This window comes from Cryptotermes secundus, unplaced genomic scaffold (assembly GCF_002891405.2).
Source record: "Cryptotermes secundus unplaced genomic scaffold, Csec_1.0 scaffold2757, whole genome shotgun sequence".
Lineage (NCBI taxonomy): Eukaryota > Metazoa > Arthropoda > Insecta > Blattodea > Kalotermitidae > Cryptotermes > Cryptotermes secundus.
The window spans coordinates 126997-146743 of NW_019733375.1; the positions used below are offsets into that span (position 1 = coordinate 126997).

The 19747-nt window shown below is 46.0% G+C and overlaps 1 protein-coding gene across 1 annotated transcript in view; it reads left to right on the top strand.

Annotated features, from left to right (window-relative positions):
* LOC111868152 (beta-1,3-glucosyltransferase) overlaps positions 1-19747 on the top strand; it is a 47913-nt gene that overhangs the window by 4003 nt on the left and 24163 nt on the right. The window contains exon 2 of the mRNA XM_023858579.2: positions 3222-3287. Within this exon, the coding sequence (XP_023714347.1) occupies positions 3222-3287 (66 nt within the window). The remainder of the gene's footprint in view (positions 1-3221; positions 3288-19747) is intronic.

The window sequence follows — 19747 nt, forward strand, 5'->3', positions numbered from 1 at the left end:
TAGTCTTCAAAATGAAATTACACGCGTAATTCATTCAATTACCGTCGACGAACTGCAGAGAGTGTCGCGTAATTTATTTGTGAGATGCGCGGCATGTTTGCAAGCAGAAGGAGGTCACTTTCAGCACCTGTTATAAACCACGGTAAGTTATCTTTTTACTGTATTCTTATAAATGTGTGCATGTAGAGCAACTGATGGACGGAGACTCAGCGACACCACTACACTCACGCTATCGGGGAACGGCACTGCAGTCGCGGGGAGGAGTTGCATCCGTTCTGCGGTGGTATGACTCACGGCAAATTGCAGCCGCGGCGCGCACTTGATTGTACGCACTGTATATAGTGTTTGTATTTCTCCTTTTCTGTCCCTACTATTCTGTGGAGTGTGAAGACGTTTTGATCAGCCATATGTTCAGAGTTTGCAATTCACTTGTACTGGCAAGTTTCAGTGTTGTGTTCCTGTTCATGTTAAAGCCATTTCCTGACTCACCATTGTACCCCCTTACCCTTGCCCATGACAGCTGGCCCGCTTATTCAGCACTAGTTCTGCCTGTGGTCATCATTTCCATTTTAGACCTATGTGGCCAGTAACAAAAAGACCAGTTTTGCAGATTATATTATTGCTCATGTGACTTCTGTCTGATTTTGTTCTTTCTGCTTGGGGTATCCAGTTCTTGTGAAGGATTGTGAATTCCATTATTGGTGAAATTTGAAACTCTTTTGTTGTATTTGAATTCCATTATAGTTAAGAAATGTGTAGAGTGCTCCACATCTTATGCAACATCTGATATTAATCTTGATGTCATTAAAAAATGTAATTCTCTTGTTTCTGAGAATAATAAGGGTTTAAATATTTTTTTATGATCTCCGGACAACTGGGAACACCTAGGCATAGATGCTAGGACAATGTTAAAATGAATAACAAAGAAACAAAGTGAGGAATGTGAACTGGATTCATTTGGTTTAGGATAGGAACCAGTGAGAGGTCCTGTGAACATGACGTTGAGCGTAATTCACAAAATATTTATCATCACTATCTGCATTCAGTATAGTGACTGGTTACGGGTTGGAGTTCCAGTCCTGGTAGGAGCAAGATTTTTCTCCTCTCTACGTTGTCCAGATTGGTTCTGGGGCCCACCTAGCCTCCTATTCAATGGCTATTGGGGACTCTTTCCCTGGGGGTAAAAGGCCCAGGGTGTGAAGCTGACCACTTACCTCCAGCTAGTGCTGAGGTCAGTAATACATGGACCTATATGTCTACTGTTCCATGAGTCTTCATGGTGTGGTGCTTGATTATTTAGGCACAGGGACAACTTTACTTACCATCATCATCATCATCATATGCCCTTACAACCCATTGCAATCCTAGGGTTACTTGGATGTGGTCTCTCTCTTCTCCCTTCTGGGTGATAATAAAAAAGCTTACTCTGAATTGTGAATTGGCATTCCTAAGATGTGTTAATTATCGTTTTGTTGACATTCATTTATTTTTTCACAGTGATCAAATACATTTAGTTCCTGAACAATATCCGCATTCCTGCTTTGGTATATTTTTCGATAGCCTTTACAGGTCTCAGAAGCCACAATTCAACAGCTGCAGTTTGTTCCAGCTACTTTTCTTTAAGTTAGGGTTCCAGCGCCCACTTTCATGAAGAAGCAATTATAAGCCATTGCTTTGTAGAATTTTATTATTGTTTCCTGTCAGCTGTATGAAGAAATGTATGTTTAATTGTTCTGCATATATAGCTAAACCTTTGTAATTTATTCTGGATATAATTTGAGAAAGAAACTAGTGAAATGCTACATTTGGAGCATTGCTTTATATGGGGCTGAAACTTGGACACTTAGGGCAGTAGATCAGAAATATCTGGAAAGTTTCGAAATGTGGTGTTGGAGAAGGAAGGAGAAAATCAGTTGGACCGATTATGTGAGAAATGGAGAAGTGTTATTTAGAGTCAGTGAGCAGAGGAATATCCTACACGAAATAAGAAAACGAAAGGCTAATTGGATTGGTCATATCTTACGCGGTAACTGCCTTCTAAAAGAAGTTATTGAAGGAAAGATAGAGGGGCGGATAGAAGTGACCAGAAGACGAGGAAGAAGACGTATGAAGATGCTGGATGACCTTGGCGACAGAAGAGGATATTTCCATTTGAAGGAGAAAGCTCTAGATCGCATCAAGTGGAGGAACTGTTTTGGAAGAGACTGTGGACCTGTCGTCTTGACAGATTACTGATGAATGAATGAATGAATGTTGCTACTGCCCAGTTGGCAACCTAAATAATTAAAAGTGTCCAACTTGATTGACCATGTTATTATTTACTGCTGTTTATATTCTTATGAATGTTTTTCCTTCCTTGTGTCCTATTCTCTGTTAATTATGTCATTGTGAAGACGGTCTGTACAAGAGTGACCTTAATTAATGCCGCTTTGCTCTTCTGTTTGAATATGTTCACCTGTATTATTTGTTCTGTTTTATATTGTAGCAGCTGTTTAGTAGGCTTGTGCCTCTGTAGTTAGAGCAGTCTGTTCCGCTGCTTGTTTGAAATAGTGGAAATATCACTGCTTCTGCCTAATGATCATGTATGAAACCAGGTTTACAAAAGGGAGTTCTCTTATTTGTACAACTTTGTAGCATTGGCGTCAGGGGATTTGCATTATGTTCAGTTTCAACTGATGTCGTTCTAATTTTTCGTTCACTTCTCCATAATCATTGTTACTATTGTTCCCATTGGTGTGAAGGTGTTTGATGCTGTCGTGCTGTGTCTTCTTCTATTTTATTTAATTCCTTGGTTGAGGCACCGTGCTACAAGCCGGAAGGTAGCAGCCGAACAGAAGTAAACCCTTCACGCGACACGTGTACTGTGTGCATCCAGATGTTTTGAAAGTTCCTAGATGATGCCTCGGATTCCCATGTTTATATCACGCCAATTTGTAATGTCATCTCTACACGGCTCCAAATGCTTCATGTGGAAACAGAAAAGGATCATCTTAATAACGCGTTTTTGATGGCTCTGATGCGCCTGCGTGAGTGTCGCGATGCGGAACTGGCGTGTGAGTTGGGTGGCCAGCCACTTAAGGGGTAGAGTCATGGCATGGCTTCATTCTGCTTCGTCCGCACACCAACGCGTTAGCAATGTCTGCAGGTAGAGTTCCCCTCCAGTAGCGCACCAATCAGTCGCGCTTTTGTGGTAAATGCTACATTTGTGTTCCTTCTTACAGGAAGAGTTTGGAAAAGCGCCTTGATCCTGGCGTTTATTCTTCCCAGCATTGCAGTTCGTGGATTGGGTGAGTGGATTTTACTGATATTTATTAAAGCATCGCATAATATTATGATTCTCTGGGTTATGACACCCTGCAGTCTGGTAGATAGGTACCGACGTTTCGGAAGAACACAGTCTCCTGAAGGTGGAAGAATTATGTTCCTCCGAAACATTGGTACGAGACTACACTGTGTCGTAAACTTAGGGCCGACGTAACGCTGCCCAGGAAGCGACATGGTCCCCCCCCCCAGTCAGTTAAAACCAATCGTCTTTCGCAGAATTTAGTCACAGTATCGTGAAATTCCCACATGCAGACGAATGCCGTAAATTTTATCCTGAATCTTACATTGCTGCATAAGATGTTTAGATTAAAAGGCAAAGCTATCCCTGTAACAGGCCGTGGAGGTCCATAGCGTTGTCAGCCTTACGCGCCGGCCACCCTTTACCCCCCAGGAAGACTCCTGGTACTCATTTCTGTTAGAGACTGATTCGACCCAAGGGTCAACATGCAGCTGGAAGGATTAGGTCAATTTAAAACTCCAGTAACCTCATTGTGACTCGAACCCGCGACCTTCGGCTTGGATCATAGCCCCTCAACAAAAACAGTGTAGGAGGATAATAGTATGGCGTAACTTGTTCCCTTAAATTGCAAGTTCCCAATCTGGTTAGATTTGAGGTTCTCACAGCGGTACTATGAGGGTTGTAATGCCGTGTAGTTCGGAAAGGGTTTTTGTTGGTTTCTTGCTTGTCTTGTTATCTACCATGAAATTGGAGGCTATATGTTCCTCCGAAACGTCGAGCTGAATGCGGCTTTACACCACAGAAGACGGCACTTTTCTGATTTAGTATTTGTATTTCCCTTATCAGTTCATTTTAATTAAAACTTTCCGTCTCTCCGGGCATTCGCGGCTCCCACTTGGGCATGCTACTCATAATGTAGAGTGTTCAGTTTGTTACAAGTGCATTTCATCGAACACTTTTCTTGTACAACAACAAGTATTTCTATTTTATGAGACGAGGCATTTTATGTGCCATGAGGCATTGTTTGTAGAGATCTTTGGGCTTAATTTGAATATACAGAGTTTATTGAACGGGTGCAAGTCAAAATTAAATTCAGTTCACGCCTTTAGTTGGTAAGACCAGGTTTTATTGAAATTAGTCTCCTAGTTTCTGAGATGAAACCTGTGGACGGAGAAGAGAACACCTGAATCCTCATTGTGGGCTTGTATCTGGTGTTTTCGGCTCGAAAGTTGATGCTTATATTAGCCCCTCCATGACCACCTGTCTGTGACAGTTGTAGAACAGACGGACGGCTCTTCATGAATTTTTCTGGAGAGGTATACTTATATTTATCTATAAATTCCAGTTTTGTTTAAAATCGAACAATAACGGGCACTTTATATAAATACCTGCTTGAGTTTCTCCTCGCATCTTGAACGTAAGTTAAGCATACGCATGAAATATTGTCGCATGTCTGCTGAAAGCCAGAATTGTGAAGTCAGAAGAGAGCCATTACTAGGGAACGGCTCTGCAAACACGCCCATTGGTAGGCAGTGGCTCAGCAGCCATACGCATGCAACAATAGAAGAACTGTTGGAAGTGGTGTTTTCTGTGCGGTGACAATATTCATCGGGTGTTTTGTGTTGCTTTACAGCGCCATCAGTATCTGAGATTGTATAGCGTCTAATGGTGGGATGGGTGGTGAATGCTGAGTTGGAAAGGGTTTTGATCGATGTGATCGTGTCCTAATTGTGGTACCATCCCGAGATTTGTGTGGAAGGAATGAGGAAAACCGCGAAAAGCTCAACGAGGACAGCCGCTGTCTCGGCTGAGGTTTGAACCGAGCATCCCCGGGATAAAAGTCCGGGGAATTACTGCTACACCATGTGACCCGTGAAAAATGTCCCGCGCTGAAGTTTTAGGGACGTTGAAACACGTTTGGTACCCAGTGCACCTTCTCAGGAGGGATCGCAGTGCGGTAGTATTGTTGCGCTCTGCCTTCATTGGTAAGCGTGTTTGATTTTCGTACGAAGAGCGCATATTCGGCTGTGCAAGCCCATGGCGTTACGTCAACACCGACGTGCTCTGAACGTTACCATTTCGAATCTCGGCAGTGTTAGACGTTATGCGGACTGACTTCCTCTGCACAGGGGAATGCGACGACAGCCTGCTATCCCACGGTGACAAGTTACGACTACTGCATCTCTCCATATCCTTGTCTATTCTCTGTTCGTGATGCCGACGTTGTACATAACTCCATGGAGCACATTGCTTCTCGAGAAGACAATAGTCGTTCAGTTAGACAAGAAATTATCCACCTTGTATGAACCAGAATGTTCATTATCGTCTTCACAAAAGCCCTTTGCCGGCCCCTGTGCTGAGGGAGACGAATCCACTACATACCCATTCTGGTATAATGCTCCGAGCTACATGTCGGTCTTCCGAATAGTCTCCTGTCAGCAGAATTTCCGACAGAAACTCAGTATCCATTTTTCACCTCTTCCGTGCGCGCTACATACTTCACTCATCCTCTCCAAGATTTGATCATCGTAATAATGTCTGAGAAGCACGCCGTAACGTAGTTGGTTGAGAAACTATGCTACAAGCCTGAAGATCGCGGGTTCGATTCCCGAAGAGGCCATTGCGTTTTTCAATTGGCTTAATCCTTCCAGCCGCCCTATGGCCCAGGGATCGACTCAGTCTCTATCAGAAATTAGTACTGGGAGTCTTCCTAGGGGTAAAGGGTGGCCGGCTCATAAAGCTGACAACCTCACCGCCGTCTGTTAGACGATTGTCTAGAAAATGTGGGAGCCTCGAAGTCTCAGAAACTTATGGGCCTCCACGGCCTAATACAGGGATAGCTTTACCTTTACCTCTCTTTCTTTAATAATCTCTGGCGAAGAGGGCATATCAAGAAGTGCCCATTATGCCTTGTCCTCAAGCCCACCTTTACTTCTTCCCTCTTACGTCCAAATATTCTCATTAGGCCACGAATGACAGCAGGGGGTTGAATCTGACCCCCTAGATCTCTGGAAATAGATGAGAATTAAACAGACGGAAATACACAAGATATCTGTAACAAATTCAACACTTAAAATTGTTGTTCTGTCCTGAATACCCTAAGGCGGTCAGTAAAATAGTCTAGAGCGACATAAGCGGTAATTTGTTAGCACATCTTCTGGCTGCCCTTCTTGGGGACAGTCGTGGTGGTACCCGTGTTCTTCTACACCCCTGGCCCCAACGCTGTTACTTTCTGTTCTTCCTGACGTGTGAGAAACCAGAACAGTGTAGAAGGCTAGATGAATCGCCTGCCGTTTTCGGCGCGTGCTTCCGTATAGAAACCTGCGATAGAATCGATGTTGCACCAAGCCTCTCGTACAATTGTGTGCCGTGGAAGGTTACGATAATGGATCATTAGGGTTGTCCAAACAATCTGAAGCCTCTCGCTCGTTCTGTGTTGCACATGATAGTGGCTGTGCCACAGCCCATGCGGTTAGTCGCCGGCTTCCCACCGCGGCGGCCCGGGTTCGAGCCCAGGTCAGAGCATGTGGGATTTGTGATGGGCAGAGTGGCACTGGGGCACGTTTTCTCCAAGTACTTCGTTTCCCTCTGCCAATTCTCGATATCATTCATCTATAATCCGGGGTTGGTACAATAGGCCAGTTAGTGGCTGACGTGCCAAGTGGACTCAGTCTCACCCCAGCCCCAAAATCTTAAGAAATGAAACTAAACATGACAACAATATATTTCGTAGTTCGATTTGCTGGTGTTATGGATGTGAGTTTAGGTGCATATGGTACCTGCTTTCCTGCGACGACTGGTAGTCTCGGCGTCAAGAAAGGGGACCGATTATAACTCGTACTGCTTGCTGCCAGTACAAGTCTTGTGCTCTTGTAGTGAAATAATGCTGCCTGGAAATTCGGTTTAGCTTCTTGGCTAGCCTGCTCGACTCGTGTATAGATGGTCATATGGTCAGATTCTGGTCGGGTCATATTTGTATTGCAGCCCACTGTAAATATGCTTCAGATTATTTTTATAATTTCATCCTTTTGGAAGAAGTGTTACTGAAGTAGAGAGTTTTTCTGAGTAAAATATGTCGGACGTAAGCTATGTTCGCACCACCGCCATGCTTATTTCCCTCACTTGTAAACAGCATTTCACGTATAATACTCGTATATGATGTGTGTCCGTACGAAATTTCACATTCCTGGCTCCAGTGCTTCATTAGTTATCGCCACCAAACAGGAAACAAAATATAGATGTCATGCAGCCACCGTTTTGTTTTGCATTCGACAGGAAATCACCTAACCATGATACACACACACGCGGAGTGAAACGAAATTCGCGCAAAAGCTCTCCATGGTGTGATTCCTTGTTGAGAAACAAGTCGGAAAGATTGTGCAATATATGTCCCGTGACTTTTTATTTTTTAAGATAAACGCCACCGCTCAGTGACGCAAGCGTTGAAATGATCAAACCACGGGCGCATCATAGTTGCGATAGGTTTTAGGAGCATCTTCCGTTTATTTGAAGGGAGACGGCAGTAGGCCGCACGGCATTCTCATGAACACGCCTCGGTACACTGGCATCGACCGTTGTCACGGTTGCTTGAAAGCTTGCTATGGGAATTTCGGTAGTCCTGAGAGGGATGAAAAACACGCTCCTTCAGATGTCACAGGAAGGAATCAGATCCGGCGACCGATGACGCCATGCAGTCGGCCCTCGACGTCGCGGTCAACCACTGCCAGACATTTTCCTCATAGTGTGTTGGAGATCCGTCTTGCTGAAGCCATAACTTCTGCCTTAGAGCCGAAGGCACATCTTCCAGCAGCCCCGGTAAAACAGTTTCCAGAAAATCAAGCAGCCTGTCAAGTAGCAGAGGGGCCCAAGTCAATGTCCCCGACGATTTCAACCCAAACGCTGAAACCGAAGAGGTGATTGTCGTGGGCGCTGAACACACCCTCACAAGAACCGCATGCTACGTCTTCCCACAGAGCTCATCTGCAGTGTGTTGCATCCTTATAGGGCAGTCGCCTGGAAAGAGATGTGTGCTCCGCGAGTAGTGGTATGGATGCAGTCGATACTAGTGAGGCATGCCTCGAGGATGCACGGCTGAGAAAGTCCCATTTATCACGTGATATTCTCCACGGCTCTCGTTCCACAGCTCCAGCATCTTCGATGGCTGGTGTCCGCGCAGTTCGAGGGCGACCTGCATTCGCGTGTGCCGTACGTGTCATACTTCCTCTCTCATGGAGACGCTGCTCCAGTCGCCGAAACACATCAGAGTCTGGATGACGTAGCGCGTATGGAACCTAGCCTGCCACGAACAAATGGGACGTTGTTAACGCAGCAGGGCCTCCACAGTGCTGTACTGACTGACCGAAACCTGCTCCCTTTCAGGTAACGGAAAAGTTGTCCTTGTGCTTAATTATGTAAGCATTATACCATGAAGACGTAGGGGAAATGGAGGTATCGCTCCAACTTTCTTAACCTCAGCACTAGATGTAGGTAAATGGTCAGCTTTACACCCTCCCCCTTCGCTTTACTCCCTGGGAGGCAGCCCGCGGTACCCATTGGAAGGAGGCTGTGTGCCCCCGCCCCAGAGCCAGTCTGGACACTGTGAAGAGTTAAATCTTACAATGCCGGGAATCGAACATCCAGCCCGCCGCAATACCGACTGATCTATTCCCACTCCTAGATGATCTTCCAAGTGGTGCTTTTTTTTTTCTGTAGTGGTGTGAAACTGAGTACACTTGGTACGTCGGCCATTAACTGGCCTCTTGTTCCTGCCTCGGATGATATATGAGTGTGGGAGCAGTCGGTGGAATGAGAGTTGGCAAGGGAAACCGAAGTACTCGGAGAAAACCTGCCTCAGTGCCACTTTGTTCACCACCAATTCCACGTGACGTGACCTGGGCTCGAAGCCTGGCCGCCGCTGTGGGAAGCAGGTAGTGCTCAGTTGGTAGCCATCTTGTGTCTTGTAGCAGTGGTGCCGCTAGGCTAGTACCACGGTGACGCTGGTTGATTGCTTTGCCAAAGTCGAGCGCTCCGGATGGTACAGCCGACCGTCCCTGTGGTGGGTGCTCCGTGGACTCTCCAGCCGGGTGGACCGGTCACACTAAGGCAGCCGGACCCGCATCCGCGTGGGATCTATGCACGATTTTCCCGCTCCCCAAATGCCGGGTCAGAGATGAAGCCCCCAGCTTGAAGACTGAACTAACTACCTTTATGGAGCTGAGCCCTTCTTGAGAAGCCGCTAATCGTGCAGCTAATCAGGATTTTCCCGCTCCCCAAATGCCGGGTCAGAGATGAAGCCCCCAGCTTGAAGACTGAACTAACTACCTTTATGGAGCTGAGCCCTTCTTGAGAAGCCGCTAATCGTGCAGCTAATCAGGAACTTCCCAGCATTTTGAGGAACCCGAAGGTTGGCAACGCCATAGCTCAAGCGGTTAGTCGCTGGCTTCCCACCGCGGCGGCCCGTGTTCGATCCCGGGTCTGGTCAAGTGGGATTTGTGGTGGACAAAGTGAAGCTGGGGCTGGTTTTCTCCGAGTATTTCGGTTTCCCCTGCCAATCTTCATTTCACCAAATTGTCCATCATCATAATCACCCGGGTCAGGCTACAATAGGCCAATCAGTGGCCGCCGTGCCGAGTGGACCCAGTTGGACTCCACCCCCAACTAAGCGAACCCGAAGGTTCACTACCGTGTTGACAAGACCCTCCATTGGTCCCTATCCTGAGCCACATCGATCCAGCCCATACCACCCCATCCTATTTCTCTAAGATGCATTATAATATTATTCACCCACCTACGTCTTGGTCTTGTCTCTTTCCTTCTGGTTTTCCCAGCAATATCCTATAACTTCATGGAGCTGAGCCCTTCTTGAGAAGCCGCCAGTTGTGCAGCTACTCAAGAACCTCCCAGCATATTATGGAACCCGAAGGCTCATTACCGTGTTCACAAGATACTTCCACTGGTCCCTGTCCTGAGCCAGACGAATCCAAACCATACTATCCTATCTCTCTAAGATCCATCTGAATATTATTCTCCCATCTACGCCTGTGTCTTCCTAATGGTCTCTTTCCTTTTGGCTTTCCGACCAGAATCCTGTACATATTCCTCTCCTACCCCATTCGTGCTACATACCCTGCCCGTATCATCTTCCTTGACTTGATCATTCTAGTTACACTTGGCGAAGAGTAAAAGTTATGAAGCTCCTCATTGTACAGTTTTACCAATATCCTATATGCATACTTAAAGATGGAGGATAATGTGCTGCCTGATCTGGGGAGTAGTGTATGAGTGATGACTGAAAGGGGTAAACGAAAAGAAACTTGATTAAGTGAAGTATGTGCAGTCGTGGTTGCATCATTTATCGTGTTTAGTGGAAGCTGGAGGGAAGCGGTCGTGACCTGATCTAAGGTACTTGTCAGGAGGGGCTGGAACGCCATGAAATCCCGGGTCTGGTCAAGTGGGATTTGTGGTGGACAAAGTGGCGCTGGGGCAGGTTTTCTCCGAGTACTTCGGTTTCCCCTGCCAATCTTCATTCCACCAATTGCTCCACAATCACCCTCACCTATCATCTGGGGCTGGTACAATAGGCCATAAGTGGCCGCAGTACAAGGGACTTAGTCCCACCACAATAGCAATAAAAAACATGAAAACCTCTGTGAGGATAGTGGGTGCCCCAGCCGAGATTCGAACTAGGCATCGCCTGAATGCAAGTCAGAAGCGTCATCGCTAGAGCGACCGGGATTGTTGGATTCGTGGAGAAGGTATTGCTCGCAGACAGACGTTTGAGAGGATGCAAAGTGAATACGGAAACTTGTGTAACTTATTCAGTAGCCAGGCCCTATACTGTTCCACCAAGTTTCTACTGCGCGCTCTGAAGTGACAAATAAATGAGGAGGCACGTCGGACCGTCAGGCAGCAGCACCAAGTCTCGGAAACTGATCGCACGAGAAGGGAGCTGCAAGCAGGGGCGTCCATTAAAGCGGCTCAGCCAAGAAATTCCGAGTGCGGCATTTGGCGTGCCTCCCATGTTGATTTATTCCTAGCAAAAGCTGCATGACAGAGGTTGCCAAGTTTGTTGAATAATTACAGAATTGGTTTCAGAAATCTGCCAGCCCCAAGAGTCCCCCGGTACCCATTGGATAGGTGGTTGGGTGGACCCCAGATCCGGTCTGGACGACGTGGAAAAGAGAGAATTCTTAACCCTACCGGAACTCTAACTGCGACCCCTCGGTCGTCCAGCCCGTGACCAGTTGCTATACCGATCACTCTGTTCCGGCTGCAACCCTTTGACAGCTTCAAACCTCACAAGTATTCATGATTTTGTGTCTTTCCAGACAAATTCCGGATAGATCTACCTTATAATGTATTCAGCCGTCCGGGACGATATCTTGAAAACTAACAATAATGGCGGATTAGTGTAAATACATATGTGACATGAGGACCCAAAGGGATAATTGCAGAACCAGAGAAGGCGTTCGTTGCTAGGGATGGCTCTATAAACACATTTTCACGGCAACTGACTCACGTGACCGCAGCAACAGTACGCAACAGTAGAGAAACCGTTGGAGGCAGTGTGCTCTGTTGGTTCCGTGCAGTGGTTAGCAATCTAGTTTTGAAACACTAGCCAGGGATACGGTCCAGTAAGAACCGTAGCCCTGCGAGTCGTAGGAAGCAACGAAAAGGGACCCAGTGCTTTGGGTTATAATTGGGCCACCCTGTTCGTAAGGGATATAAATACGGGGACCTGGCCCTCTATGTTGGGGGATTCTCGAGTCTGAGACAGAGGGACTCGGACCCGAGAATGACTGCGTTGGCGAGGACCAGAAGCAATTGTAAATGACAGACCCATCCTCTCGTCAGAGAGGATCTTGCATATGGACTATAACTGCAAGTCTTCAGTTGAAAAGAATACTGGTCGTGGGTCTCAAGGGCCTTGGCGCCAAAACGAACTGGTTGGCGGTAAACCGCCAGTCGTAAAGTAAGTCATGACTCTGACCACTAAGGACGTGAACGCGGAATATGAGGAATCTACGATGTTGGGAGCCGTTACCAAGCAACGCATATCGAAGACATCGAAGACTTAGTACAGTACAGTGAATTATAGAGTGTATGAATTAGCAATAGCGCTATAATTATCTCCAGACCAATTAAATAACCATAATGAAACCAATCCAAACTCCGTGTCTACTTACTAAAACACGTGACAGTACATTTTGATTTTACTGGGGAAAACCAGAAAACTTATGAATGTTGCCATTACATGTGCATGCTCAAGTGCAGGTCTGTTTCATTCCTTCATAAGAAATAATTCGGGTGGTGTCGACAGTAACTGTGCGAGCTTAGTATATTTTCACAGTAACCATGGTAACGAAACGTTCTCCGAAGTTAACAAAAACGACCTATGTGAGAGTCCAAGGACCGAGAGATGGTAAATATAACTGCCACGGAGGGCAAATCGTGTTCCTGCCACTGTAGTGCAGATTTTCCTGCGCGGGCTCATCATTGAAGTGTAAGGGTAAAAAAGGTAAAGCTATCCTTGTAACAGGCCGTGGAGGCCAATAGGGTAGTGAGACGTCGAGGCTCCCACATTCACTAGACCAGGTATGTCCAACTTCAAACAGGTTGTGATCGACTTTTTAGTGTCAAAACTGCCAGGGATCTACCACCCCCTCCTATCGTCGTACCTCGCTTTAAGCAAAAATATTGGCATAAATAACACGACGCACGATGTTTATTGTAAGAGCAACTAGTAACTGGGCTGTCTCTGATGCATGTAGATTCATCCAGTTGGAGGGAGAAAGCAACACAATTGGAAACATCTTTCAGCAACTGTTCAGTTATGTTTCTGCACATCATTTCTATTCGCCACACAATGGTGTTTCTTGATAACTGAAGATCTTGAATAGTAGCTATGATATCTTTCTTATGTTTAAATCCTTCAAAAAGATAATCAGCTATTTCAAGAAAACACTCTTTAACTAATTCCCCTTCAGTGAAAGGTTTGCATTTTTTAACAACCAGATTGCTAACCTTGAAGGATGATTGGTTGCATTGTTAGAAAGTGACCTTGGTTTTGCCATCAACTGTTGTTGATCAGCCAATTTCGATTTAATTTCTTTGAGCTTAAGTTTACGAATTTCACTTTTGGGCGGAAAATCAGCATCATACTTATTGCTGTGGAGAGCATTATGATGACGCTCCAGATTACCCTTTTTTGGCAAGGATACTGAGGCGTTGCATTTTGTACTATATTGAGGTAACTGTTTTATCTGACACGCACACAGACGCTTTCGAAATTAATAAAATAACGTGGGCAGAGCACTTACTGCCCCTTTGATTACACTGAGCTCATCCCCAAACTCTATATTTGTTTAATGCACAGCAAAGCGACAAATCTCCACTAACAGCTAATATAATAATACACGTACGTCTCACTTGTTAGCTCAACGTACGGGGATTCACAGTTGACTGGAGGGAGGGAACGAAGGGAGTCACACGTTCTGTCCATCACTCTTGCGCCAGAATACACGCGACTGACGAGTGATGAAATAAGAGTTCACGTGATAAGGATAGAGTAGGGACTTCCCCACAGTTCACTTAACACAAGTGTAAATCAATTTTCATGCAGCTACGTAAAAACAGAAAAATAGGAATGACTAATACGTATTTTCCCTTCAGAATCTGAATGTAATCATATTATATCACAAGTGAATTTACATGCTTTTCACGTATAATTTCCTTATAGGCCTATGAGATCGACCAAAAATCGTCCCGCGATCGACGCGTTGGACATGTCTGCTGTAGACAATCGGCTCACAGATGGCCGTGAGGTCATCCTTACGAGCCGGCTGCCCTTTACCCGCAGCAAGATTCCTGGTACTAATATCTGTTAGAGGCTGAGTCCACCACAGGGACGTTGTGCGCCTGGTAGGCTTGTGTTAAATGAAAAATCCAATGACCTCATCGAGAATGGAACCAGCGACCTTCCCGTTTGTAGCATAGTGCCTCAACCAACTACACTACCGCTACCGAAGAACCTTCTGTGTCTGTCTTCAGGTTAGAACCTCCTGCAGCAGACTGCGCAGAGTCATAACCATAACATGAATTTTCACGGCGACGTTTCGTGGCACCTTCTACCTCTGTCTTCAGGGTAGAAATGTAAGCGAAGCAAGTAACGAGCAAGACGCACTCGGCAAACAGAGCTGACCCTGTCCTTGAACATGGAGGCAGTACGTTCCTCCGAAAGTTCGGCTAACTACCGGACCAGACGGCTTCATATCGCAGAATATGGTAATTTTCATTTGGTTGTGAGGAGCGCCGACCTGACTACCTGTATTTGGGTTTTCTCGCAGTCATTTCCGTGTTTGATATCCCTGAGTGAAGAACTGTGCAGAAGGAAAAGTTTGGGAAATGTAATGAGATTTTAGAAGTGTCTTTTCTTTGGCAGCTTCCTGGTAAGAGGTTAAAAGGAAGGGGCGATACGTGAACTTGTGAAGTGCAAACTTCAGTGTAGTTAGGGTCACACACACACACGTCGCGCTTCGAGATTAACAAACAGTCTTTCTGCAAGAGAGCAGGTTTCTGCTGCTGTGCGTCACTCATTCGTGATTCAGCCAGTGCCTACAGTAGCCACCGGACTGTCTCCCATTTGCACAGTTTTCCGATTAAGAATCCAGCGGACACTGCGAAGTAGTGAAGTTACTCATTGTCTGTATTGAGCACCTCACCATGAGAACATGTGTGTGTTGGGGGGTGGTGGTAGAAGTTCATGCTCTCTTAACCTCGGCGCCAGATAGAAGTGAGTTCTCAGCTTTACGTCAACACTTTTCAACACTTTAGAAGTCACTAGTACACATAAAGTCTTTTCAGTCTTCACTAGAAATGTCATAGTAACGGATTTTAACACTGTCCACTTAGTCCTTACCGTGTGAATGCTTGCTCCAGCTAAGTCTTCTCTTCACACACTAACTTTCAACTGCCTGTTCTTGCTTCAGCTGTCCTGCTTATAACCCTTTTGCGCGGGCCGAGTAGAAAATGCCGTTTCCAACAGTACCTCTGTTGTTGCATACGTATCCTTTTCCGCGTGAACGTGTTTACCGATCCGTTGTCTAGAAACGGCTCTACTCGTTACATTATCTATTATTTATTTCATTACGCTCTTAATATCTAGGCGGTATGATATCTGTATGACTGGATGAGTGATGAATTGGAAAGGGTCTGAAAGGAATTGGCCGTGACCTAATTCAGTACTATCCTAGCCCCGGAAACCTCAGCCAGGATAGCCGGCGTTGTCCCAGATCCGCTCCGAGGACCTCCAGAGTGCAATTCTGCAGTGTTAACGAATACCTCTCCTCGTCGGTTTTGTCCTCTTATTTGTACATACGTGTAAATAAATGTTGCTTAATGGCGCTCTTGGGTTGGCGGAGTAGTGAAGCTTGGGCTGCTAGCGGCCTGTTGCTATTGGCAGACTCAATGCAAGTTGGCCCATGTTCCATTCAGGCCGGGACGGAGATTGTTCGTGATTTTCCTCAATTACTCCAGACAAATGCTAAGATGAATCCTTAAATTATGGCACGGCCGCTTCATTCCGTCTCCACTCCAATTCATTATTTACTCTCAAGCAATCATTCCACGCTACTGACAGTGTCATTAGGTAAAGTATTATAGCGTGTAGAGCCGTTACTATGCAACGACAGCGAGATAGGCGAATATACCAGGGCCGTTTCTAGGCAGCGGCTCGGTAAACACGTTCCCGCGACAACAGATATGTATGCAAAAGTAGAGATACTGTTGTCAACCATGTTTTCTGCTCGGTCCATGCAAAGGGGTTATAAGGGAGACATTTGGGGCAACCGCGTGAGTTCTGCACGGGGGATTGGGAAGATAGAACCTGAGCGCAGAAGCTGAAGAATCTCCACTGTTAGAAGCCGTTTCCAGGGAACGTCTGGTGATGGAAGAGACTTAGCGTGTGCTGTGGTAATTTGTAACGTATAGAGATTAGCAATGGCGCTGTAATTACCGTAGTTCCGAGTTGTGTGTATAAGTGGTCAATAAATCCAATATCCAATCCAAACCCCGCTTATAGTCTTTACAAGACGTGACAGTACAAATGAATATTAAACACATTTTTGCAGGTCTCTTTCCCGTCATCAGCTGATAGGCGACGATGAAGTATTTTTTTCTGTTGTCGGTGTTCGATCCTCAGACTGTTCTGGTAAGACTTGTGTGTGGTGTCCATATTCCCCTCGTGTCGTCTGACCCCCTCTGTGTTCACACTTGTGCCCGAAGCTACTGCCATTTCCATCCCACGGTCCGCTTCTGCAGCTGGATCATGTTTGTCCTCCCGAGATTTCGTAATCCAAAGTTTCCCCTTTGATTAGTGAAGCAGGGTTTGTTCTCATATCCTTCTCACTCTGAACAAGAGATAGACTGGCTTGATGTGCCGATAACGTCCTGTTTTGTTTTATGATGTACTGCGTGTTCACATCTGTAGTGAAGAGCTTATTCACCCAATGCTATTTCCTCGCAGCGTCCAGACCGTCTCTGGGGCCCCAAGTAACCGTACAGGTAAAAGCGACCGCGGCGTTAAGCTGATCACGCCCCTACCCAGTCTTATAACCCGTTTGCATCCCTGCCTTCATTCCCTGGGGCTGTAGTTTTGGGTGCGAGAGAATAAATCTCATGAGGCGATTCAGAATACTGCGTCGGCACCGTGGGGCAAACCAGTTCCCACTGTCTGCAGACTTCTGACTATCGCCGAAATGAAATTACATTTCTAGAAGTTGTATAAACTTTTTCGTTTAATTGTGAAAGTGATGTTCAGTTGCCTATGGTTCTCTGTGGGTTTGAAACATGGTCTCTGACATTGAGGGAACGCCATAGACTAAGGGTATTTGAGAACAGGGTGGTGAGGAGAATATATGTACCGAAGAGAGGTGAAAGGGGGCTGCATAAGACTGCATAATGAGGAGCTTCATAGCTTGCATTCTTCGAAAAGTATAATTACAATTATGAACTCAAGAAGGATGAGATTGGCAAGGTATGTAGCACGAATGGAAATGAAAGTGAATACATATAGGATATTAGTGGAAAGGCCAGAAGGAAAGAGACCATTAGGAAACAAAGACATGGGTGGATAATATTAAAACGAATCTTAGATAGGATGGGTGATATGGACCGGAATAATCTGGCTCAGGATATGAACCAGTGGAGGGCTCTTATGAACACAGTAATGAACCTTATGGTTTCATAAAATGTTGGGAAGTCCTTAATTAGCTACGCAACTGTCGGATTTTCAAGAAGGGCCTGGCTCCATGAAGTTAGATGGTGTTGAGTTCCACGAAACGTAGAACCAGAATATAGGGTTTCAGCAGAAGGCCAAGATGGCAGCGACAACACTACTGGCACTGCATCTGTAGACAGTGTCAGTACATGCTCTCAAGGCAGCTGTAGAAGGACTGGCACTGCATCTGTAGACAGAGTCAGTACATGCTCTCAGGGCAGCGGCAGTAGGACTGGCACTGCATCTGTAGACAGTGTCAGTACATGCTCTCAAGGCAGCGGCAGTAGGACTGGCACTGCATCTGTAGACAGTGTCAGTACATGCTCTCAAGGCAGCGGCAGTAGGACTGGCACTGCATCTGTAGACAGTGTCAGTACATGCTCTCAAGGCAGCGGCAGTAGGACTGGCACTGCATCTGTAGACAGTGTCAGTACATGCTCTCAAGGCAGCGGCAGTAGGACTGGCACTGCATCTGTAGACAGTGTCAGTACATGCTCTCAAGGCAGCGGCAGTAGGACTGGCACTGCATCTGTAGACAGTGTCAGTACATGCTCTCAAGGCAGCGGCAGTAGGACTGGCACTGCATCTGTAGACAGTGTCAGTACATGCTCTCAAGGCAGCGGCAGTAGGACTGGCACTGCATCTGTAGACAGTGTCAGTACATGCTCTCAAGGCAGCGGCAGTAGGACTGGCACTGCATCTGTAGACAGTGTCAGTACATGCTCTCAAGGCAGCGGCAGTAGGACTGGCACTGCATCTGTAGACAGTGTCAGTACATGCTCTCAAGGCAGCGGCAGTAGAACGGACATTTCAAGTGAAGAGATCGGCAGTTCAGCAGACTCGGCTGACGAAGGATTTAAGAGCTGTTTTGTTCTCAGGTCCAAACTGTTGAATAAAGCCACAGCTGCGTCAGGAAGTGTATGGCAATTCGTTTGTACTGCTTCCGTTTTCCGAACGTACAGGTGTTCGTCTGTCCCCAATTTTCCTGTCTGCAGTTGTCAAGAATCGAGTATTAGCGAAGCAGCGGCGTTCCACCTGCTGGGGGCTATGACGTTGTTGTAGGAAAGTACTGTTGTTTCAGTTGTCTTGAGTAAAGAATACGAAAATTGCCAAACTGCTCAAGGTCCTTGTTTGGCAGAAGTGCCTTGCAGTGTTCTCTATCATGGACACAGTTCTAAATGATGGCGCTGTAATACACTTCTCGCTGCCTCACGCATGTGATGCTCTACACATTCATCACTTGTTTGGTGCCGGGTGCTGATGGCGGCAGTGGTGCAATTGTGACAGATTGAGGTGATTTATCAGTGGTTTAGAACTGACGAAGTTTGAGAACTCTGTTCCTGTAAACGAAGGGAGAGAGAAGTCGGACTTCTCACTGGGTAAAAAAAAAATCTCACTTTCCATTAGGACGTAAGGAAGAAATGAACTTTGATAGAATCGTTCCAATTCTATCAGAAAGTCATTTCTTCCGGGGCTTTAGATTTCCCAAGCCAAAAAGTCGATATCTTCTCCGTTTGAGGTGGAAGTCTGTATATTCCACACTTCAGTGTGATCAATAGCACACGTAAGGAGATTTGCATTTCAAACGTCAGTTGTTTTCGAGCGACTTTTCTTACGCTGATATGTTAAACCGAGAGAAACGCAATCTCACAAACGCCCTCCATGTTGTGAATGCCTGCATCATGGAACCTGCCATCCATTTATTCAACGTAAACTTCTGAAAAATGCACGGGGACAAGCAGTTCAAACCAGGAAAATAATTAAATAAATCATGAAACCGAGCAAACAGAAATTAACAATGAAGAGTTCTTTGTTCTGGGATACATGTTATTTAGTGCGGTGAAAGTCAAACTGACGTTCCCACGAAACAGCGGCTGACTTTCAGTGGGCTACTCTGTAGATGGGACCGTCCATAGCCCACAGCTGTGAGATTCTCAGATCCGAGAGGTAATTAGGGCTATGTACTCTCCTGCTTTGATATGTTTGGTTTGTGGCATTGTCTTGCCAATTTACTGTACGAACATGAATTTGGATGCGTAATGGGGGGGGGGCGGTGTCAATTAGAGTTCGTGTGTTTTTCTTTATGATGTCTGTATTATCACCCAGTAGATTCACATCATCGGCGTAGACCAACAGCTGATGTGTCCCGTTTAATTTCAGTCCCACTTGGTTTTCCTGGACCTTCCTAG